Below are 24437 nucleotides of genomic sequence, written 5' to 3' on the forward strand. Positions count from 1 at the left end.
GTGATACAACCCCCAGTTGTAATATTTTATTTTTGTCTCCATCTGTCTGTGTGCTGCAGTGTGTAATCCTATAAGCGCCAGAAGAGGGCGCTCACTGTTCTAAATGGGTGTAGGGAAGCATGCAGACAGCAAACACCAGTGATTCATTTTATATCAAATTTATTTAGAAAATAAAATATTTTATCCAAGTTTACAAATTTTTACAAAAAAAAAAATAACAAACTTGCTGGCAGATTCTTTAAACAGTGACGTTTAGCCAAGTAATGGATTGAGTTACTGGAGTAGTTTCTTCAATGAGTCCACTTCTTAAATCCAGTTTCTACTTAATGGAGTTATGACTGACATTTTTGTGAGAACTGCCCCCTCCTGGTAGATCATATATAAATTAATTACACACCCCAGATTCTCAGTTCAACTCTATGTTGACTAAACTTCACCTCCACCCCTTCTCCTTCTTTTTGACCATCACTCACTACACCAACAGAGGGTCCCGGACTTCTCAGGGCGTGGTCCGCACTAGCAAAACTGCGCTCAAGTTTCGTTTGGTTTTGGTCCTTAGTACGCAAAAGCGGTTTCAGTTTTTACCACATTTTAGTTTTACTAACTAGAAATACCACATGAATCAGGTTGTAAAGAAAGTCTTGGCAAGCAGGACACCAGCAAAAACAGATAGTTTTTTTTTTAAGTTAAAATTGTAACTCATAATTCCAAAATAGTTCCATTTACTTATTACTACTAAAGTAATACTAGTTAGTCATTTTGGATTTCCTTTGGTCCAGTGATGACATTCTGCATTTTTAGGATGTTTCTTGGTCATTGTTTGCTTCATCTTTACAGGCATGGAGACTGCAATCAATATTAATAATAAACCTTTTATGGGTTTTGTACCATTCGAGATCCAAGACAAGTAGAGGTTTGTACGCAAAGGCTCAGCGACGCTCGAGCAATATCTTATCCTAAATCCCAATGAACTCAGGTGCTCCGTAAACAACATAAGGCCTCAAGGCCTTTTTTTTCCATCTTTTTTAAAAAACATATAAAGACACACACACACACACACAGTCTACATCATTGGCTACATCATTGAACTGATCGAGGGCATCATAGTACAACCATCAGAAACAGTCCTGGTCAGGAGATTAGGAGCAGGCAAAGTCCTTATGTAAGTCTGTTTGCCCCGCTGGGCAGTTATTTCCAGCCATATGAGACCAGGCTTCTATATCTGTGAACGGGAAGAGAACAAAATACTGGGAACTGAAGACAAAACCATATTCGAAACCTCATGAGTACTTTGTGGCGTTCGGCTCAATAATGCCCAAAAGAATGCGATTTTTCGGCGTGTTCTGTCTATTGTGCTTGTGCAGGTCTCCACATTGTGCTCGATGCATAACCAGCAATCTGATCGGCTCATTATGTAGAAGAGAGGGACTTCATCCGTAAACAGGCGCCACATTTCCTTGTCTCCTCATTTTTAACGTCAGGTCAGAATTAATATGGCTGCAAGCTTCCCATGCTGTAGCCAGCAGGTGGAGGCCAGAGGGGCAGTGGATAAGGATATGAGCGCAAGGGTGCCTCGTAAGGTCCAGGGAAGGAGGATCCCACGGGTAGAGGATGTGTGGGATGGGTTTGGGATGGAGGGATGGCGAGATGAGCAGGGAGGAGGAAGGGCTGCATGGTTTTCAACTGTTCCACTGCCTCTACTCTGGTCCGGTCGAAGGCCGGGAGCAGGTAAGGTACAGGCAAGCTAGCCTGTGAGTGAAGAAGGTACTGTTGAGTGGACAGGGGCTTGGGCATCATCATCTTAGCTTTGTCCTTTCTGTCCGCAAAGGGGATCTTCTTGACGAAGGCCTCGGCACTGCTGGGCCTTTTGGGATGGGGCTGGTGATGGTGCGGTTTGTACGATGGCTGTAGTGATATGGGCCTCCGGGGCACGACCTTACTGAAGCTGGAAGCGGAGGGCACCCAGCAGCTTGAGCCAAGGGAGGCGGGTACAGGTATCCGGATGGCAGAGTGCCTCAATCCCACCTTGGCCTCCATGGCCCAAGCTGGCAAGCTCCTCTGGGTTTTGTCTGGGTGTGTAGGAGTGCACTGCAGAAAGTCTTGGTAATGTGGGCGGGGCATAATGGCAAGTTCTTTGGGGCAGAGGTAGCGGCTTACCGGTTTGCAAACCCGCAAGATGCCGGGCTCTGGGTTGGGCGGAGTGCCGAATTGCGCCGGCTTCGGCTGCTTCTCCACTTCAGGAGCTGGTGTCCTCCTCCGAGTCGAGACAGCCACGCAGTCCTCGGAGGAGACAGAGTAGGGTGAGGGGCTGCGGGAGAGAGAGGCGGAAGGAGAAGACAGGGGAAGGGGCGAACCATCAGAGGCATGTCTAATGCGGGCTGGAGACTGGGAAGAGGAGGACGAGTGGGATAGCTGGATCACTGAGGGTCTCTCATGCTCACTGCCTTCTTCCAGGGCAGCAGAAGTTGCCACACTCAGGCTGGCCTGTGCCAAACGCTTCTTCTTCTCCAGAGGGGAAATGACCAGGGCGGGGCTCAGGGGCTGGAGCAGGGGCTTGTCCCTGGGGCAGCTGTCCGGTAGTATACCCTGGGCAAGCCTGTCACTTTCTTGATGCTCTGAAGACATGGGCCACGGACTGGGGTGAGAGCACACTCCTCTCTCGCAGTGGTGATCTGCTCTGAGCTTCTGCTGGACAGAACACACAGGCCATCGCAAGCGTTACCATTTAGTCCAGGTTTTTTTCTTTCTTACATTCTCTTGCTTTCTCACTCTTACATGGTCCCTCGTTTTCTCTCTCTAACATTGTCCCTTGCATTGTCCCTTGCTTTCTGTCTTACATTGTCCCTTGCTTGCTCACTCTTACATTCTCTAGTGCATTCTCACTAGCATTCTCTCTCTTACATTGTCCCTCGCTTTCTCTCTCTTACATTGTCCCCCGCTTTCTGTCTTACATTGTCCCTCGCTTTCTCTCTCTTACATTGTCCCTTGCTTTCTCTCTCTTACATTGTCCCCCGCTTTCTGTCTTACATTGTCCCTCGCTTTCTCTCTCTTACATTGTCCCCCGCTTTCTGTCTTACATTGTCCCTCGCTTTCTCTCTCTTACATTGTCCCCCGCTTTCTGTCTTACATTGTCCCTCGCTTTCTCTCTCTTACATTGTCCCCCGCTTTCTGTCTTACATTGTCCCTCGCTTCCTCTCTCTTGCATTGTCCCTCGCTTTCTATTTCTTAGATTGTCCCTCGCTTTCCCTCTCTCTTACATTGTCCCTCGCTTTCTCTCTCTTACATTGTCCCCCGCTTTCTGTCTTACATTGTCCCTCGCTTTCTCTCTCTTACATTGTCCCTCGCTTGCTCACTCTTACAGTCTCTTATGCATTCTCCCTCACATTCTCTTTTTTACATTGTCTCTCGCTTACTATCTCTTGTATTGTCCCTTGCTTTCTCTCTCTTACATTGTCCCCCGCTTTCTGTTTTATATTGTGTATCACTTTCTGTCTCTTACATTGTCCCTCGTTTTCTGTCTCTTACATTATCCTTCGTTTTCTCTTTCTTACATTGTCCCCTGCTTTCTATCTTACATTGTCCCTCGCTTGCTCACTCTTACATACTCTCTTACAGTCTCTTGTGCATTCTCACTCGCATTCTCTTTTTTACATTGTCCCTCACTTTCTATCTCTTACATTGTCTATCACTTTCTATCTCTCACATTGTCCCTCGCTTTCTCTATTTCTTACACTGTCCCTCGCTTCCTCTCTCTTGCATTGTCCCTCGCTTTCTATTTCTTAGATTGTCCCTCGCTTTCCCTCTCTCTTACATTGTCCCTCGCTTGCTCACTCTTACATTCTCTCTAACAGTCTCTTGTGCATTCTCACTTGCATTCTATTTCTTACATTGTCCCTCGCTTTCTCTATTTCTTACATTGTCCCTCGCTTTCTATTTCTTACATTGTCCCTCGCTTTCTATTTCTTAGATTGTCCCTCGCTTTCCCTCTCTCTTACATTGTCCCTCGCTTGCTCACTCTTACATTCTCTCTAACAGTCTCTTGTGCATTCTCACTTGCATTCTATTTCTTACATTGTCCCTCGCTTTCTCTATTTCTTACATTGTCCCTCGCTTTCTCTATTTCTTACATTGTCCCTCGCTTTCTCTATTTCTTACATTGTCCCTTGCACATTCTCTCTCTCTTACATTGTCCCTCAATTTCTCTCACTTACATTCTCACTTGTTTTTTCTCTTACATTACACCTCCATGCATTTTATTAAGAAGTGCTTCTCTCATCTTGTTGACGAAGCTTTTCAGCAAATCTTTGAAGCAAATAAATAAAGATTTTGGGTTGCATTTACAGAGATGAGATTGGTGACAGCCCCAGTGCAGTGTGTGTTAGCAGTGTTAGCCTAGCATCTGCTCTTCTAGAGTAAAGATACAAACTTTAAATGCCAAATACATCTTGGCTGAACGACTGCATCTGGGGTCAGAGATAGATTGTATGAACTTGATTTTTAATCAAACTGTGCCTTTAAGGTGTAAAAAAAGCTTTGACTGAACAGTATTCAGGATTCCAGGTTTTACTAGGCCTGATAATCCTTCACTTCACATTAATGCTGATTTGAGACACTCATGTTTTACCTCCAGGTCATCTCTCTCCGCTGTTCTCCGCCTTTTCTTGCCCTCGGCCTTGCTGCTCTTGCTCTCGTCGCTCCTCTTGTACTGTTTACGGGGCTTTGAAGGTGGAAGGGGCTTATCCTCCTCGCCCTTCCGATGCCTTTCGAAGGGCAAAACCAACCTGTTGAGCAAAAACAGGGAGGCACAACATGACCAAAGAGTCTCTCAGTGTAGAATGTACTATCAGTGCTATAGGAGGAGATCTGGGCTGATAACCAAGGCTATAAAAGCTGCATGCAAACAGTAAGGCCATCCTACCAAACCCCCTAAATGAACAGGACACTAGTATGAGCACTGCTGTAAAACCTACACTGTCAGTAGATGGCAGCAGAGAGCTGATCATTTCTGTAGGCTCATTAATACCATTAATACCAAGACTTTTTTTGGCTGCCTCTGTGTGGTGGAGTGATATGAGTAAGGCTAGCCCATTAGCAGCTATGCTAAGGTTGAGCTCACCTCTCATAGTGTCTTCGGGTGCAGGTGGCTGCGCTGGTGCTGCCTGGACTCCCACCCAACTCATCGTACACATTCTTCCACAGCCGTCGAGCCGTCACCTGACAACACACATGTACCTTAAATCAAAAGTATTGGGACACCTGTATTAAAAAAAAAATTAGATTTTGGAGCATGATCGCCAACTCCCCAACTCATCCCAAACATACTGGATGAAGGACCACCTTCATCATTCCTGAGGACACAGTTCCTCCACTGCTCCACAGCTCAATGCTGTTGGGGGGGGGGGGGGGGGGGGGCACTTTATACCCCTCTACTAGCCCACGGCTGGCATTAGGCAGCATGGTGCCAGTGGCATTTGCATGGGTGCAACTTAACGTAGCTGTGTGCATTCATTAGAAGGGGTGTCCACAAACATTTGGACAGTTATTGTGTCAGATCTCAAGTAAAAGTGTTTCGCTGCAACGCCTGTCAATCTCTAGAGAAAACAGTGGCAGATATAATCAGAGCTGTTTAGTTTTTACTCCACTTTTCTCACTGCTACTGGTATTAGTAAGTAACCGATCTGTGATCTAGGCCTGCCGAATTATTGCGTGATTGGCCTTCCCAGCTCAAACCCCCATTACTCATAGCGCACCACTACAGAATCGCCACAATTAGTCACCCTGAGTTTCAAAGGTTTTCTCAGACTCTGAGTATTTTCCTCGCCAGATAATGGTCTTTCAGTAGCATCACTAATGCTAATGTTATTTGATACATAAGATTACTGTAAGGTACTTTGGGGGGTGGGGGGAATGGGGGGGTTGGGGATTTGATGTACTTGTTGCACATTAGTAATTCATATAGTTAATGTATGTGAACCCCCATTACTCATACCTTCCAGAAGCCCTTGTTGTACCCTGAAAGATACACACTGACTCTTTTACGCTCCTAATTGGGTACCTTAAAGGGCAAATCCGTTCACTCTGTATCCCATATATTACGTTTTTATTGGTTATATAGGTTGGTTTTAGTGGTTGGTGTAGAGTAGTGTGTAACACCCCCTTCCAGCAGCAGTAGCAGACTAAGGTTTGATTTCCTGGCTAGACAAGCCCACCACCCTGCACCAATGAGAGTCCATGGGCAAGACTCTTAACTCCACATTCTCCTGCCTGATAGTGGAACATGATTGAAATGTAAGTTGCATTGGATAAGAGCGTCAGCAAAATGCTCTAAATGTATGTGTGTGTGTATATGACGTGTGTATATATGAATAAGGCCCATTCTAGGATTGCGGGTACATTTCAAGGATGGAAAGATTTGACTCATTAGTCGACTCTGTTATCTGCAAACTGTCAAAACCATTAAAAACCACTAACAGAGTTGACGTTTTCCACCGTTGTGTGCCTTGATTCCATGTGCTGACCTCAAACCAGATTCCACACGTCACGTTGAAAAACTCAATGTCGTGGATTTTCAACAAGTTATCGTTTATTAAAATTTGAACGGGGATTCAATCAAATTTTACACTAAAAGATTTGACCAATGATGAAGATACTGTTGATTTAGCCTCAACATTTTATACAAAACGATGAGAGACGTCTAACATTTCTCACTGCCTTCCACACATCACTGGGTCACGTTGTTTTAAAAAAAAAAAATAATAATTTTTGCAGTTTTAAATCAGAGATTACAGAGTTGGCCAGAACATTGGGACATACATCAATTATCATACATTTTTAGTTACTGAATTTACATATTCTACAGAAATTAGATGATCTTTGCAATCGACTTTATAACTGTAATTATAGTTGGTACAAAAAAAACCCCTAAATAAATTAGGCAGTAAATAATGTTTAGGCTAGAAGTCATTTAGTTAATATTTTGTGTATACATGGTGCCTAGAGTAAACACCTAGCATTATTAATAGCGACAATTTAATGTAATTAGTATTATTATTCCAAACTGATTCAATAAAGATAAATATAACAATAGGTTTATCTGGGAGATGCGAAATCAATTCAGGAATGACCTATATATATATATATATATATATATATATATATATATATATATATATATAAACTGTATAAATGTATATACAGTTTGCCATCACTGGTCTGTAGAACCAGGCAGGATTCATATCGTTTGGCCACTGGGGAAATTGTATGAACTTGTATCTTAGACTTTTATTTAAATTTACTTGCTCTTTCTAAAGGTGTTTTTTAATAATATTTCAGTCTTTATTGTCTTTTTATGTTATATTTATATTTATGGTATTTTGTCAGAATTGACAATTCCATCAATTGTTTTATTTAATTTCATTTAATAATGAAAAATGTTGTAAAATCATTTATTATTTTGTTCTTTTTTTTGATACATTTAATCTATAACATGACTTCATTTACAGAAATAACAGTAATATTGTAACATTTCAAAATTAAAATAGAAATATATTTTTGTTGTATTTGGTTGATTTGCATAAACTATTTTATAATATTTATTATTACACAAAAGTGAATTAGCTGCTATTGTGCTATTGTACCACTTAGTGTTTTGTATATCGTATCAGGTAATGCAGTTCTGAGGCTGATTTTCTCAAAGTCAGCTTTTTGATCCTAAATTCTCTAAACTGATTCATAATAAATGTGTGAAGCGCTCTCCTAACTCAATAATCTCCCAACTCCTGGTTCTGTAGTGTCCATTCTAGTGTCTAGTGTATTCATAGTGTCTGTTCTGCCCTAGAATTTGGAACAAAGGCACTGAGGTTATGTATCAACTCATTACTTTACATGTTTTTGTGATATAATTATCGTTATTACACCAAATCATGTTCACGTCCTTGATCTTCCTCTCTCTCTACAGTCAGAATATTACACTTTAACCAGGTTTTCTGAACCAAACTTTTACATAAACCGTCATTTTTTTTTATTATACCAAACTCTTACTGGTCAAATTCTTACATACAGGTGGCTACTGTCAGACTCACTCACTCTAACCACACACACAAAACACACACACACACACATATATATATATATATATATATATATATATATATATATATATATATATATATATATGCAACTTTAGCTGCAAGGACACAGAGTGAATGGAAACATCTGGGTGTTGGACAACAAAGCAGAGTTGGGGGTGGGGTAGGAGGTCTGCAGCTTTGGGCTGGCTGGCTGGCTGAAGGCGAAGCTGGACCCCTATCTGCTCTCATTGTGGTTATAACAGCCACTGCTTTCAAGTGAACTCGGGATGAAACTTGAGCCAGCTTAACTTTCCACTGAGAGACGTCTAAGCTATGGCTGTGACCTCCTTCTCAGCACCACCGCAGCTGAAGGTGTGATGCTATCGCCCAACATGTGAATAGACGTTATGTGAGGACCACCGCATTGCGCTTGAATGGTGCATAGAGGCATAGCAGCTACGGAAGTGGCTAGTAGTAACTACTTCCGTTAAGGTCCTTAGGTACTTAGGTAACATCTGGATGGACTGGTACATCTGCTTTACAGTTGCCCACACTTCTCACATTGGAGCTTCAGAATTTCATCCTATACCAGAAGGCCCTGTGCTGATGGACACTGGATGTATAACTTTTATTATTTTGCTGAAGAAATAATAGTTTAGGTCGGAGGGCTTATCTGAGATTGTATATGTGTATGTGTGTGTGTGTGTATGTGTGTGTGTGTGTGTGAACTTACCGAGTCATAGCCTCCCAGCGTCTCCACAGCTTTGAAGATTTTCCACAGATTGACTATAAAAGACAGAAAGCCTAAATGTCAAAATGAGCGTTCAACAGTTCAGCTCTCTCAGTGTTGGAGGCCAGTCCATGACTATTTGTTCTAATATCGATTGCTTGAATTTCAGTGGAGGATTTACTAACAAATGGAAAGACTGGGGATTACTTGAGAGCTGCCATAAAACCAGTTCACCAGCAGATATCTTCAGAAACAGAAAGACTGCTGAACCTTTTAATGTGGAATTCTATTGCTAGTGGCATTCTACTGTCAAGCCTATTGTTAACGACAACACCTATTTTATATACATATTTCTGAAATAATATCACTAATGAGTCGAGTCATACTAAACCTTTTATTGAATCAGTTATTATATGTTATTACATGAAGATTTTTCATTTCTGCTTCGTATTGTCTCACAATAAAGAAACGAGAGTTATCTGGTTTATGCGTGTGTGCAATTTGTAAACTTTGCAGAACAGAAATAATAAGTAATAATAGTAAGTTTTAAAAGTTTTTTTTAAATGTTCCCAAAATCTTTTAAAACATTGTTGCAGGTACATGTTTGAAATGCTTCTAATTCAATGTTGTGCAATTTTGCATGTTTTAGATGTAGAATCTAAGAAATATTTAGAAATATTAAATGAAAGTAAAGAAATCAGTTGACTGATCAAAATTAACTAACATACAAAAATAACACTATATATATTATACACTACATTATATTATAAATATTTATAATATAATAATATATATATATATATATATATATATATATATATATATATATATATATATAATATTATATATATATATTATATTATATTATAAATATATAGAATTATAAAGTATATATATAAATATATATATATATATATATATATATATATATATATATATATATATATATATAGTAATACCTCCCCATTCATTCATAATTCATTGAAACATATGCATATATGCATTCGTATGTCAATGACTCATCACATTATTGTGTGATCAGCCAAAATATATCTGTAATATGGAGGTATCATTTTTAATAATGTAATTATGTTTTTGTGGTTTTGATTAAATTCAGGTATTTCATTTTGCTATTGGGTTTGTCTGACTGCTTTGTTTGATGATGAACCTCACACCTGACTGTACTCACTCTGTTTAAAGCCTAGGTGAGGTATCCTCTCGATGGGCGTGCCTCTGTCCTTCATAAAACGGTACAAATTGATCACGAAGGCTCTATCCTCACTTTCTGGCTGGCCACTCCGGGACTCCTCCGCACTGCTGTTGGTTTGTTCTGGGTTCTCCATCTCCCTAATGGACTGAAATGACCAGAGGATTCACTATTAGGTTAGGTTAAAGGTTCAGTGAAAATGTACTTCAGGCTGGATGCGAAGTGAACATAACCCAGTTATTGCATAATTATAGTAACATAATAATTTGATAATTAGATTGTTCATAATAAAATGACGTACATTTACATTCTATACTGGCAAGACTGATTCTTCACTTCTTCACCTCAGATTAAATTAGACCATGCTTTTGCTATCGCCTGCAATAACTGTGGGACCTAAGTATGTTTCTGCCATGGATACAATACAATATATGGGGTTTATGGGGTTTTATATCAGCCTGTGCTGACCAACATCACACTAGTAGTGATTTGGGAAGGAACTGTCATCAGCCCACCCCTGAGAGAGCAAGGCTGACTGTGCCCTCTCTGACTCCGGCTGCTGATGGCAAGCAGCATGACCCGGGATTCAAACCAAACAACGATGATGTTTTATGGCTGTTCCCTTAAATGACTATAAAAAATGTCTATTTTGTGCTTTGAGTGGCTGTTAAATTTCACTTTCATGTAAACAGTCTGATTCAAACAACAGCAACAACAACAAAAACAACAGCAGCAGCAGCAGCAGCTACCTGCTTCACTTTCTCATCACCTCATATCAAATTACAGGTGAATACGGGTTCGTGCCTCCTCCTTCCGGGCCCAGTCATAGTAAGAGTGAGAAAACGAAAACACGGCAGGTTTTTACCACCACTTTCAATAAGTAACCAGCCATCCTGTCTGAAGGGAAACGGAAAGGCTGCTGGGGGTTTCACACAGGAGTCACTGCACAGAGCTGCACTCTCAGCCTCAGCAGGAATGCACCGGTGCACAGCGTCACAAACAGGAGACGCTTACTGTAAGAGCCATACATGGCCTGTTCAACGCTCTCTGCATTTTACAAAAGAATCTAGAAGTGAGACGTGAATGGGGTTTTGGTTGGCAGCACAGTACAGTAGCTGTTTTTTTGGCCTGCTAAAGGGGCTTTACAAGGGCTGGCGGCTGTTATTTGTTATATACATAATAGTTACAATGGATTTGAGGCCTGTGGCTGGAAAATAGTCCAGCATACCGTTTATTCACTACATTGCTTAGTAGGAAAACCCCCTAAGCAATTAAAATGAATACATTAATTTCTATATTAAATATTGTTGTAACTAAAGATGAATTACTTTAATAAACCAGGTTTTAGGCTTAGGTAGTGAGGTTACGGCTGTTTCCAGGCATAATTAAACCCATTAGGATACAGATGGTCTTTGGTGGGAACAAAACGTATTTAGTGTAGAACAACATTGAGGGGACTGTATATACACCACATGTCCAAATATTTGTGGACACCCCTTCTAATGAATGCATTCAGCTACGTTGTATAATAAGTTGCACTTATTGCTGACAGAGATATGCAAATGCACACCCACACAGCTAATGTTAGGCACACCTAACATATATACCCCCCATTGAGCTGTGGAGCAGTGGAACTGTGTTGAAAATGATGGATGTTGCTCCATCCAATACTTTTGGGATGAGTTGGGGAGTTGGGAATGATAAGATGGGGTGATGATCATCCAACATCAGCAGGACAAACTCACTTTTAATACTCTTGATTTCGGAAGAAACTATGAATGAGCAGGTGTCCCAAAACTTTTGTCCATATAGTGTAGAACCAGGACAACCTAAAGAACCATTGCACTAATGCACTAATGGTTCTTTAGCATGGCACCTCTTGAAGATGGCTCTATATGTCTTCACAATATAGAGCACTTGAAGATAAAGACACTACATACGGTTCTTTGACTGATGCCACAAAAGAACCACTTTTGGATCCATAAAGAGGTATGTTTTTAATAAAGATTTTAACTGAGAGTGTGAAGATCCTTTTAAAGATCCAAAGAACCCATTTAAAGTATTTCTACAAACATTTATTGTTCTTTATGGAGCCAGAAGTGGTTCTTCTATGGCATTGCTCAAAGAACCTATTGTAGTGCCTTCAGTTTTAGGAGTGTAGAAACTCTACAGTCAGAGTGGTTCATACAGTGGTCTGAAGAGAATGGTGGTCTCACCATAGAAAGTCATTAAACAGTCATGAATATACATGATGTCTGAAAAATGTCCAAGAATGTTTGATCTGAGAGAAGATGTTTTATGTTTTGTGTGTATCAATATTCATAGTGGAGCGGCACAAATAGTAGTCCCCATAGAAAACCTATGATTTACCATAGTTTATCCATCATCAATATTACACATACAACCTCGCAAGACACTTGACCCCTGGTTCCCGTCACCACCACAGCACAGAAACTGGCTGCTCTACATTGAACCATTTGTTTACGTCTCAAGGCTAATGGCTAACCGAAGTCACTCTTAAATCCAGACACCGTTGGACGTTCGCCGGTACAAAGGGGATGATCGAACGTAATGTACAGCAATGCTGCCGGCGGGCAAGCGTCCCGGAGGCCAACTAGGTAAACACAGGCAGGACAAAGCAGCCCAGTGAAGCCCAGGCCACAAGCAGGAAACGAAAAGCACCAGCCTAGCAGAAAACATACCAACTGTCATAGGATCAATCACACACTTTACCAGTCTACACCATTTTCACGAAGTGAGAGAAGAACTGCGGTCGACATGGAAGATTATTTGTTCCTAATTTCGTAACAAATCCAATGATAAAAAAGCCCTCATTGCTGACTAAAGCCCTGCAGATCTATCTATACACACGGTGGAAAACAGTGAGTGCGTTCACATGCACTCAAAAATCAGATTATAACCAGATTTCTGTGGATATCTGATTATTTGAGCAGTCATGTAAACAGCATCCTCCGATTTGCATCAGAGATAAAGGCCTAAAAATGTTAGATTCATGCCTGACTCATGTAAACCTGGAGTTTCCCCATTATCTGATCACCCAAACATGTTGATTGGATTACTGACAAAATCTGATTTTCTGCAGTTATCAGATTATTAAGAATTATTATTAACTCTGCTATAAGCCTCGTAGCTCCAGTGCAAAACTAGCTTTACTTCAGACACCAATCATGTCCAGCCTCGCTCGAGTACATGTTAGGTAAGGGGGGAAATGATGTTCATGGATTTGTTGCTTAAGTGACTGATTTGCTGAACCCAGGTTGATCTTCACTGCAGTTCTGTTTAGCAAAGCTTTAGCATAAAATGCTACCCTGGCCATTTCTGTCTTTCAGGGGCTGGAAAGTCCATTCCTATGTGGCAGCCCATTTCTACCAGTCAGAAGAAAAATACCCCGTGAATGATTATCGAAATTGAATGAGGGATTTGATTACTGGTACTGGTTCTCATAGCAAATTCTCATTTGTTTTACTGAATTTAATGATTCACTGAAGGAATTTCTGCCTCCCCACATCAGAGGGGCGCTAATTAATGCTAATTCAATGATGATCGTGGTGACTTTCAGGCACCACACTGCCTGATCTGTTGGCACAGTATGTTTGTGGGTTTGTTTATTTGATTGTTTGTTTGTTTGTTTGTGGCCTTCACCTAGATCCTCATCAGGGCCATATTTCAGTTTCAAAAAGTACGCTGACAATATCTCTACAAAAATGACTCTGCATTGCATCAGTTTGAGGAATCAGATTAAAGAAGGCCAGTCCTCAGCCTAGGTGTACAGTAAACCCTCGACTTTCCATCTGACGTCGGCAGTGGTTACATCGGGGCTTCATGTATGTGATGCACACAGTTCAGTCACAGGGTTTCAGGCTGAATTGAGTTCCTCAGCGTGCTAACTGCTTCCCAGAAGCGGGCTTCTGAATGACTAATATTGAGCATTTAGGTCCCTGCTGGTGCTACTGAGTAATATTGAAGATGTGGGCCCCTGTTTTCTGTGTACTGGAATGAGTAATAACGAAGCCAAAGCCTCAATCTCTTCTCTATTCTGTGAAGGGAATAATATTGCAGATGTAGGCCGCAAAGGGGTAACCCTAAATGAGTCAAACTATCGAACCATACCCTATCTCGCAGGCCTACATCATCAAGAAGTTAGCTATTTCTATCAGCCAAGACCTCAAGCATATCTTTGTCTCTGTGTATGGTATGGTTCCCTGACCAGAGTTGACTCATCTTCACTGAAATTTCACCCACAGAGACACAAAGTTAAGAGACTGCCATCTGCACAAACACTTCCTGTGAAATTGACAACTCTGAACACCAGTTTCGGGGAAGATTGCACTTTTGAGCTTTTCTTGGAATCCTATTATCTTGGAGCCAAGTAAAGAGGCGAAGATTCAACTACAAGGGTTCAACACCGGATCGTTATCTATTATCCTCAGCAGCTTATTACTCCATTATAAGTCAAATGGACAGAATTGGCGTACCTATAAGCAGTTTGCTCAAGTTAACTTGGCCTCAATTTCCTCAATTTAACTTGAAAAAGCAAACTTCACATGCCAAACATGGCTTGGGCAACTGTCTACATTTGATATAATAGGGCAAAAAGCCTTTATTGCTTTATTGTTTACCAGTGTAAACCTGCTGCAGCAGCTCATTCCTCTGCCTTTTGGCTGATGTTCAGCGTGAGTATTTCATTTATATTTAGACCACAAAGCTGTTGAATGTTACATTCAGGTTTCAAACAGGAAAGAGCTCGTTGTCCGACTGCAGCCCCCCAACAACCCCCCCCCTTCCACCGCCCCTCTTCGAAACCGCGACTAAAAACAGACCATATACCAGCTGACATGACAGACTTTGCCGTAAGCAGCATCTCTAAATTTCCACCCCATTCACATTGCGCAAGCATGCGTGGGTCGCAGCCCGTGGACGTGTCAATTGCACCCTCAGAGTGAAAGTTGATGGAGACGCGATCGGAAGGCCATGCTTTTGCCTTTGAAACCACATGATGTTCAAATTGCAACTTTGAGCTCTTAGCAACACCATCTCTGATCATTATGTATATATCATTATGAGAAAATGTCCCTCTAGCTTCAGGTGGGCGTTCCCATAAAAGGAATGATGACAGATGGAGCAGTGTCCATGCATTACGATATCACAAATTCTCCCACAAACACCCAGGCTTTGGACCACAGTTTTAAAGAGCCTGTATCATGGGGAAATAAATACGTACGTAAACAGTTCCATAACAAAGGTCACACATTTGACCTTCATGTGTGGAGAAACAGCCATTGTTTATCTGAACCGACACATTTACACATATCCATGTAGACAGCAGCTTAGCCCTGACCTTTTTTACACTGAAGCTTCAGTGATGTCACCAAAGCCACTGCTTTTACCTGTATATTACATATTCCCTATATACTGTAGCAGTTTAGCACCGCCCTCGGATACTGACGTTTTCTTTTAAGCATCAGCTGCTTTCTAAAAATAGGGTAGCCAATCAGAACAGAGCTCACATATATTTAAAAGCCTAAAAATCCACCCAAGGTATCAGCAGGTCTCACATTAGGGGGTCAATAACAAGCGGAGGCCATTCTTAGTGAGACGTGGGAATGAAGGATGGAAAAGGGCAACCAGGCAACCAGAGGGTTTTCTGTCACTGATGCGGCAGATCTGAATTTTTTAACCTCTAGGGGGCGCACTAGCCAGGGCAATTTACCAGCATAAAATGGCCAGGGGCGTCATTAGACCCAGGTGCTGCGTGTTGTTGTGCCCAGCTAGTATTACCCACAATTACGACTGTAAAGCCAATTGTATCCCGAATTGCTGAGCAGAACTACAGGACACAGGCCCTACATTTCCCATAATGCCCCAGCGTCATTCCAAAAGTTCTTCTTTTTTTTTTTGGAGCGGATTTATTTAATAAATTGATAATTAAAGGATAGCTATGTGTTTTGGTTAAGGCCACTTCTAACCGTATAACCTACCAAACATACCTATTAGACCACTGAAGCCAAGGACACAGGCCCTACATTTCCCACAATGCCCCAGTGTCATTCCAAAAGTTATGTTTTTTTGAACGGATTAATGAATTAATTGATTATTAAAGGATAGCGAGCCATGCAACAGACAAATGTGACGACAGCTCTGCTGTGTGTTTTGGTTAAGGCCACTTCTTCCCGTATAACCTACTAACCTATTAACATACCTATTAGACCACTGAAGCCAAGGCATTCATTAAACTACGTTAGCATTAGCTACTTTAGCATAGGCTTTATTTATGCTAGCTAGTAAAGGGTGGAATTGAACTTCTAGCTATAGATCATATTTAGTTTTATGTCATAGAGAAAATATTTCATGCATATGTGTGACAGTAAGATTATTAATTTAATAATAATAATAATAATAATAATAACATTATTATCAAGTATTATTATTATTACTACAATTAGTAAAAACTAGTAATATTATTAGGCAAGCAGAGGGGTACAGCTATGCCCCTCTACATTCTCTGTGTCCCAGTACAACAAGTAGTCTAGAACACACCTCTGTTATGTCTGTAAATGTTTGCAGACAAGCAGTTATTTAGTGTTTACTCACGCTGTAAATGCAGGACACCAAAAACTGCCAGTTTATAATTTTAAGGAATTAAAAAAAGGTTGAAATATGGGTGTATAAAATCAGTACCAGCTGTTTTTGGTCAGATAAAATATAGGCAGTAAAAAAAAAGGACACATGGGCCTCTAAACGAGCCAGAGCGGGCCCACTGAAACTCAACGTATCATGCAGAGGAGTAATCATTCTAAGACTAGGTGATGAGTGTTAATCTACTGGAAGTGTTGTTTTCTGAACACTTCACTGTAAAACTCGTCTTTTACGCAGGACGAGAATCGAATGAGGAAAAAAAAAAACAACCTGACTCATTTCATGTGAATACATGTGAAGATCTGCTGAGGCAGAACTTCACATATTTGCTGTAATGCAGTTAACGCAATAACACTTCCCAAACACTTTTACACAAACTGTTCAGCAGAATGATCCAGGCTGGAAATGACTCAGGGCTGGAAGAGCCAGAGCAGTGGTTTGAGGAATTGGAGGTCAATTGGTGGGCAAAGTGGTGGTCTCAAACTCACATTCGGTAGGTCAGTTCTTACCTGGTTTGGCGAACTGTCTTCAGTAGTCTCCTCACACACATCTATCTGCTCCTCCGCCCCGCTCACCTCTCCACGAGGGTCTGACACTAAAAAAGAGCACCACACACACATATGAAGGATCGGCGTTCAGTTACAGGCCATCGTATGTGGTCATGTATGTAAGCCAAGTACCTGCAAAGCCTTAAGAATCCTGAGACTGATAAAAATACACACAGTACTGTCTGTTTTAAATGGCACGAATATGACTGACATTCTGCTCCACTTTACGGATGCAGCAGATACCCACAAGTGCCTTCAGCGAAACCACAAGCAGCAAAGACAAATGCTGTGAAAAGCATTGTGGTGATTCTGGTGTTGTACAACCAGACGTTTTGCAACAAGTCTGTTCCATTCTTTCAACCACGTCGAACATTCAAGCATTTCTCATGAATCTCATGAGCTTGTTTTCTTACCTCAGTCAAAAAATGATTCATAGCCCTTCTTTTTGTCCGAATGAGAAGAGACGAAGGCCTTGCCTCTGTAACTCTCCATAATGTACTGTATGTGTGTAAATACATGTGTATAAATAAATACATATGGTAAATATTGCCAAATATGAATTATTGGGGGTTACCTTACAGCTACCTTCGGAAAATGAACTTGCAGATATTTTGGTTGATTACAGCACAATAACGAACACAGTCATTTACTCCTCCAACCACATTGCCATTTTTGACCCCTTTTGCTATGAATTTGTCCCTTTTAACACGTCACAATGACTCCAAATTCTCAGCTTTTTCAGAGTCAAAGAGAAAGTGAGCAATATTTAGAGTAGGCCTACTAAAAAGGAGCCCACAAAGACGGTTAATTCGGCCTGCTGGAAACCCCCACTCCCTCAGCCGATCACAGAACGCATTGTTACAAATACATATTTTACAAATACATATTTTCCATTACAACACTTATAGTATACCGTCATAAAGTGAAATGGACACACTGTGACTCTGGAAAGCACACCCTGGTCACTGAGAGCAGCTACAACAACACATATATGTAAATAAGGAGAGGTCGGCAAAACTGGTGTGAAAATTCAATCTTTAATTTGAAACCAAAGTAGTACGGTCTCAAATGTAAGGAAATACCTGGAGTGTTTTAAGAAAACATACGTACACAGGCTAAAATGTATGTCTAACGAATTGCTAGCTAGCTGTTTTGATGTTTGGCAGCTTTTGGGCTCCCCAGGGCAAAAAGTTTCCCCCGATTTAGAGGTTTTATTTGTATGCAATTATTTCAGTACTTGAGTACTGAAGTACTTTAGATATAATTTTCGATATACTTAAGAGTAAAAGGCAACTATTAAGAACTTGACAACAGGAGAATAATAAACCTAAGCTGTGAATGAAACTAAGTAGCAGTAGAAACTCTCGGCCTCTCGGATTCTGACTCTTCCTCCTCATCAACATGTGCCAGCACTGGTCTCAGCAATCCTTTTCGCTCTACTGTCCTTTTCTACGTAACGCAAAGAGCCAGAACATCGCATTTTGGTATACAGGAACCTCATGTAGTGAGAGCTACGCCGTACATTAGAAATGATGGCTAGTGTCTGAAACCTAAGCCTACGGGATTCTGAGGCAGGAAGACACCCAAACATGTCTGAACGAAGTTTAGCAATCTACCATTCTATATTATTGTGTGAAAATTCTGGTAAATTCTGCTAAACTCTGCTAAACTTTGCTAAACGCTCATATCTAGCACTAGCAGTGAGCTGTCGGTATTTTGTCAACGTCAGGGCGTACTGCTGCTGTCGTGATTCGGTTACAGAAACCTTCATCACTACACTGCCTCCCGAGACAGCGTGGACAGCAAGGTGTCAAGTCAGCTAGCACTAATACCTCAAGCTTGAGACACCTGGCGAGTGCTTGTGGGAGACTGTAGCACCCTCAAAATCATACACGAATTCAACTTGACGATATGGTCACTCCGGCCGGCCTAGCAGTGCCCTAAAGCGTAAACAGGGAGCCATTTTGGTCACAGCCATAGTAAATTACTACATCACTACGAATATTAATAACAACAATCACTAACTAAATTATTATTATAAGCCTGCTCCACACATATCCTGATATTTAGCTATACTTTAGCTACACAAGCTTATTATTTTCCTTCAGAACCGATGAAGGAAACGCTGTCCAGTGAAAAACATGTATCTCCAAGTAATTTAGAGCACTTCTATTGGTCCATTCATCCAGAGTTACTTTCACAGTGTACAGAGCAGCTACAGGGTTCAAACTATGGAGAAAACTAAAAACTATATACATGATACCAGTTTTTCATTGTATTCTGCATTTAATATCCATACTGGATCCGTTTAAAATAAACTATCCCTATTGGTTAGTTCTACAAACAAGATTCAGAGACGATCCAGCCAATCTGCAACAATCAGCAGGCCACAAGCTAATCATGAGATAATTTCATTCGCATAGAAATTAGCCGTGGGGTTGATTAGAAGAAGCTGGTTACTGTTCCGACTGTGAGGAGGATTGTTGTGGAGAACAGTGGTGTAATAAAAAAGTTCACAAGCTGAAATTTAGCAAGGTTGAAAATCCCTCCGTTTCTGACTGGAAGTCGAAGTACGGGGCTGCCAGCGTGGATTAGCATATTGGCTACATTTGCGGTTCAGCTGGTGCATTATTCGCCAAAATGCGAGCTTTCGAATGCCCTTTGAATGGAGTCTGTGGGCGAAAACTTTCCGTAGATATTATCAGAAATGTTTGTGAACTTCGTTTAGGCCCATTTAGGATTCAGAGCAAAGTAGTCTGAAGGTGAGCCGATAACCTCGTAGCTACAGTCCGCAGTTCTGAGGTGAAGTTGGACGTTTTTGTGTTTGCCTGACTCGCAGAGAGAGAAACAGTAAGAGAAAGAAGAAGAGAAAGAGGGCAGAAAGAGAAAGAATGAGCGACAGAGAGAAACTGTTCTAATATGAAACCGCATGATTACAACACTGTTTCCTGTCTGTGTGTATAAACCACAGCTCAGTGCTAGCCTCTTCTAATTTGAAATATTACTGCACAAACACAGCATGCCACATTTCACACATCTTCAAATGCTTTGTCTCCAAATTCATCTACAACGGGTCTTGAACAACGGGCACATCTTCGAAAATTCTCGAAATCCTTCGAGAGTTCGGTGGAAGCGTCAGGGGCTTGTGTGCTGTGTTTGGCAGTCTGATAGCTGTAAAAGACTGATAAACTAACTACAACAACACATATCTAGCTACACTTAATATCCAAATGTTTGTGGACACCCCCTTTTAATGAATGCATTCAGCTACTTTAAGTTGCACCTACTGTCTAGGCCCTTTAGGGAAGTACTGCCAATTCAGGACCCTCTGGAGTAGAGACACATGAACCTATTGGCACCATGCTGCCTAATGCTAAGTGTGGGCTAGAGGGTTGTAAAGCCCTGGGGAGCAGTGGAAGTGATGGTTGGTGCTCCATCCACTACTTCTGTTGGGATGAGTTGGGGATGAAATGGGGGGCTGATCATCCACCAACATCCTGATCTCTAAATGCTGAATGCTGAATAAACAGGTGTCCTAATATTTATGACAATATAGTGTAGCTAGCAGTTAGCAGCTAGGGTATAACAAGTGGTGGAGCCCTACGGACTAGAGAAGATGTCAAATACCCTGGTGTGAAGGTTATCTTTGCACTCAACTCAAAAGCAAAGCAGTGTGTATCATATATAAGGAAATTATTGCAGTAATTCGAGATTGCAAACATACATGTACATATACTGGCAACATGCAAAAGTGTAAGGCTTTGGGTGTTTGTTTTTTTTTGGTCTTTTAGGTCCTTTTTGGGTTGCACTGACAGGACTGTCTACTGTGCAGAGTAGCAATAGTGCCCGAAAGTGCAATTAGGTATCTATTTCGATCTCAGCCTGGAGTGCCAATCAGAACAGAGCTTGTTTACATATAAGACAGTACAAAAGCTTTAAGCATCTTTGAAAATTAGAATAAAAAAATCTTCATATCTGGATAGTCAGTGTTGTTTTCCTGAGTAAAACACTAATTTCAAAATAAACACTAATAATAACATTCCTACAGAAAGTGGTGATGCTGGTTCTCCGATCACCGTGTTCATCATTAGAACATCTCCAAAGTTCTCCTAATGGAGTCTAATATTAAATAGAGTTCTCCTCTAACACCTGGTTTGGTAAATCAGTGTTTAATGATGGTAAATCAGATGAGCTTCTGATGGAATTCATCACTTCCCCAATCTGACTGGGGGCCTCCAGGACAAATCTGGAACCAAGCAACAAATATAGGATATGGGCCTTTGGTATTGCTACCCGGCATTGGCAGTATTGCCAAACACACCTCGCAGGACTTGTCACAATGTCAGCATTAGCCAGTGCACTGGTGGAGTGAAATGTCTGTCAGCTCTCTCTCTCTCTCTCTCTTTTTTTGGCAGGTCTATTTTTTGTGCTGAAGTCGCTGTGACCAAACCATCGCCCAACTTCCTCTTCACTTCGGTCCACTTATATTGCTGTGTGTAAAAACCCAGTACGTGGCGCTTTCGAGATCATACTTCCTGTGCTGTGGCATTCTCTCTAATTTGAGTTCTGCATTTTCAGCGCCCAAGTCATCCTCGCTGGAGCCACCGGGGCGGTCAGCTGATGCCCAAAGAGATTTGTTTCCATGTAAGTGTGAACACATCAGGAACATACACTGCTGAATTTGAACTGAGGCCCTCAAAGCACTAAAACCAGCTCACAAAATAAGCCTAATATGTTATTTTTGTGCCGCTTCACAAGTTGATTAGTAGGTCATAAATAAAAATAAGGGGTGTTAAGGTCAATTTAAAATGATGGATAAAAGTGAAATAAGGTTGAGAATTCAGTTCTAATAGCAATAAAATAAAATCCGAAGGTCAATAACTTGACAAAAAGCCATATCAATACACAATGATTATGTATTAGATTATGATTCATTTGTAATATTATGTCTGCATTGCATACGTTATTATTGTATGTGAAAAATAGTCAATACAGCAACTCACAGCCAAATGTTCTAACTAGGCCAACAATTACTGGAAACTTAGCATGATGTCATTTGCATTATGCTAATTGGTGGCTATTCACTTGCAATCACTCTTAGCAATATTATAATTTCTGGCTAAACTTTGATATCAAACTAGAAAGGCCTGCAAATTAGTTCACACTTGAACTCATAGCTAACGTTCATATATATATATAAATAAATACACCAATCAGCCATAACATTAATACCACCACCTAATATTAAATAGGTCTTTCTTGTGCAGCCAGTGCATACCACCTGAAACACCCAACAAGACCTGCCTGAGGATTTGCAGATGGGCTGAGCCCATCGTGTAGCCATGGCAGTTAGGTTCTTGTCAAAGCATCTGACTGACTGTTTACTTGGTGCCTAATATGTCTACCCATTGACAGATAACACTGTAGATGAGGATAATCAATGTTTTTCACATGATCTGTATGTGGTACTAATGTTATGGCTGATTGGTGTAAAGTATAGTAAAAATTGACTAAGACGTCTGCAGAATAATGAGTTAACTCCATCTATAACAGTTCAATTCTGAGCTTATATATATAATAACAATAATAATATATACAAATAAACATGTGCTGCTGATCAGTAAAGTTATTATAAAGATAATATAAAGATAATAATATAAAGATATTAATATAAAGTTAATATAAAGATATTTTGGTCAATAGAACCCATTTAGAGGAACACGGGTTTGATTGGACCTCTCTCCAGCCACTGTACGGATTTGTACGTTAGTGGAGGACTAATTAAATAGATAAACTAGGCATTGGATGGGAACTAAAAATAGGAGAGAGCTTTGGAAATGTTTTTTAATAATTAATTGTTTAATAATTATATTATTTATAACAAAAATAGCCCAGAACTTTTTTTTGCAAGTCATTTTACACATCCCAGGCGGCCTGAGACTTTTCCGCAGTTCTGTATGATGTGGTAAAAATATTATATCACAAAATTGAAAGAAATTTTCACGATTTCAGCAGAAGCAGCTTCTATCCCACACTTACTACAGTGATTTCTATTAAAATTACACTGCAGTACACCCAATTAAACACAACTAATTGCGCTCCTTGTTGTGAAACTGACAATACCGACCATATGCTCAGAAAAAAAACATAGTGTATCACGATAGCGACGTTTTTCATGCTCATTGCCCACCCCTGCTGTATGCTGTCATAAAAGTGTGAAGACGTCCTCATGATCTCACCAAGATCTCTTAAGTTACTCACCATGAGCGTAAAGATGCTTCTTCCCCCCCCATCGTTTATACGATAAAAGTCTTATCGCTCCTTATAAGCTTTATAGGATATTCAGTATGTTAGGAGTTTATCAGATGCGGGGTTTTTTCTCTTTACGCTAGCAACAGTACTGTACGTGTTTCTGTTTCCCTTAACCACTTCCTCAGTTCTGCCTACAGTCACAAATATCTAACCTCTAAGCTCTGTACGCTACGGCTCTTTATCTCACACTCTTTATGCGCAGCTCTGCTTATTTGTCTGATTACAATTTCAAAACAGGAGCTACGACTCCTAATGTCAGATATTGGCAGGTCACTGACCAGCGTTAAATACAACTGATGATAATCCTCAGATACTGCCCATAGAGACACATTCTGAGCAACAGCAGGACCACTTTTGGTTCCACTAAGATGGAAGCATGTTTGTAAAAGAGAGGTTTGTGAGGGTGTGAGGAAGCTTTAAGAGGTTAAAGAACCTTTACATCAAGTGGGAACCCTTTGTACACTCTTAATGGTAAAGGTGCCTCAAATGGTTCTTTAAGCGATGCGAGAAGTAATTCTGCTTCCATGAAGAACCATGTCTGTAAAGAACCTCTACATCAAGTGAGGGTTCTTTAGACCTTGAAAAAGTTCCACACACTCACATATTTCTATACAAGTATGATTTTATGGAGCCAAATGTGGTTCTTCAAGGCATTTCTCAAAGAACCCTTAGTTGTTATTATTGTATTAATGTTACAGAATTAGACAGATTTACTTTTCTACATTTTTAACTAACAAAATAATTTCTAATCATCCAGGAATCTCAATATGTAAAGCAGCCTGTCATTCATAAATAACTGATAAGTACCAGTGTATGTTCAGCTTCAGCATGCTGATAATCAACACATAGGTAGACGTACCCATTGTTAAAGTGTGCCTCGCCCAGTGCTTCAGAATCCTGCCTGCCCTCACCGT

General features: G+C 40.7%; 1 protein-coding gene across 2 annotated transcripts; it reads right to left on the minus strand.

The window, feature by feature from the left end:
* Positions 1–142: 142 nt before the first annotated feature.
* On the minus strand, positions 143–24437 carry arid5a (AT-rich interactive domain 5A). 2 transcript variants are annotated; one of them, XM_072681112.1, is made up of 7 exons: positions 24383–24437; positions 17173–17258; positions 9989–10154; positions 8803–8855; positions 5117–5214; positions 4625–4781; positions 143–2685 (listed from the first exon to the last, which is right to left on the minus strand). In XM_072681112.1, the coding sequence occupies exons 1-7, from the start codon at positions 24384–24386 to the stop codon at positions 1489–1491; spliced, it is 1761 nt and encodes a 586-aa protein (XP_072537213.1). In that variant the 5' UTR covers positions 24387–24437; the 3' UTR covers positions 143–1488. The 2 variants fall into 2 exon arrangements, with proteins under 2 accessions (XP_072537213.1, XP_072537212.1); XM_072681111.1 differs by having other exon boundaries at positions 143–2688.

The sequence above is a fragment of the Salminus brasiliensis genome, chromosome 6 (assembly GCF_030463535.1).
Source record: "Salminus brasiliensis chromosome 6, fSalBra1.hap2, whole genome shotgun sequence".
NCBI classification, from domain to species: domain Eukaryota; kingdom Metazoa; phylum Chordata; class Actinopteri; order Characiformes; family Bryconidae; genus Salminus; species Salminus brasiliensis.

What these genes read in the sequence shown, in the direction of transcription:
- arid5a (XM_072681111.1), bottom strand. An exon ending in TCACCTAGGCTTTAAACAGA is followed by an intron (nt 8,856 to 9,988) that starts GTGAGTACAGTC and finishes TGTCTTTTATAG; the next exon opens with TCAATCTGTGGAAAATCTTC. An exon ending in CGCTGGGAGGCTATGACTCG is followed by an intron (nt 5,215 to 8,802) that starts GTAAGTTCACAC and finishes GTGTGTTGTCAG; the next exon opens with GTGACGGCTCGACGGCTGTG.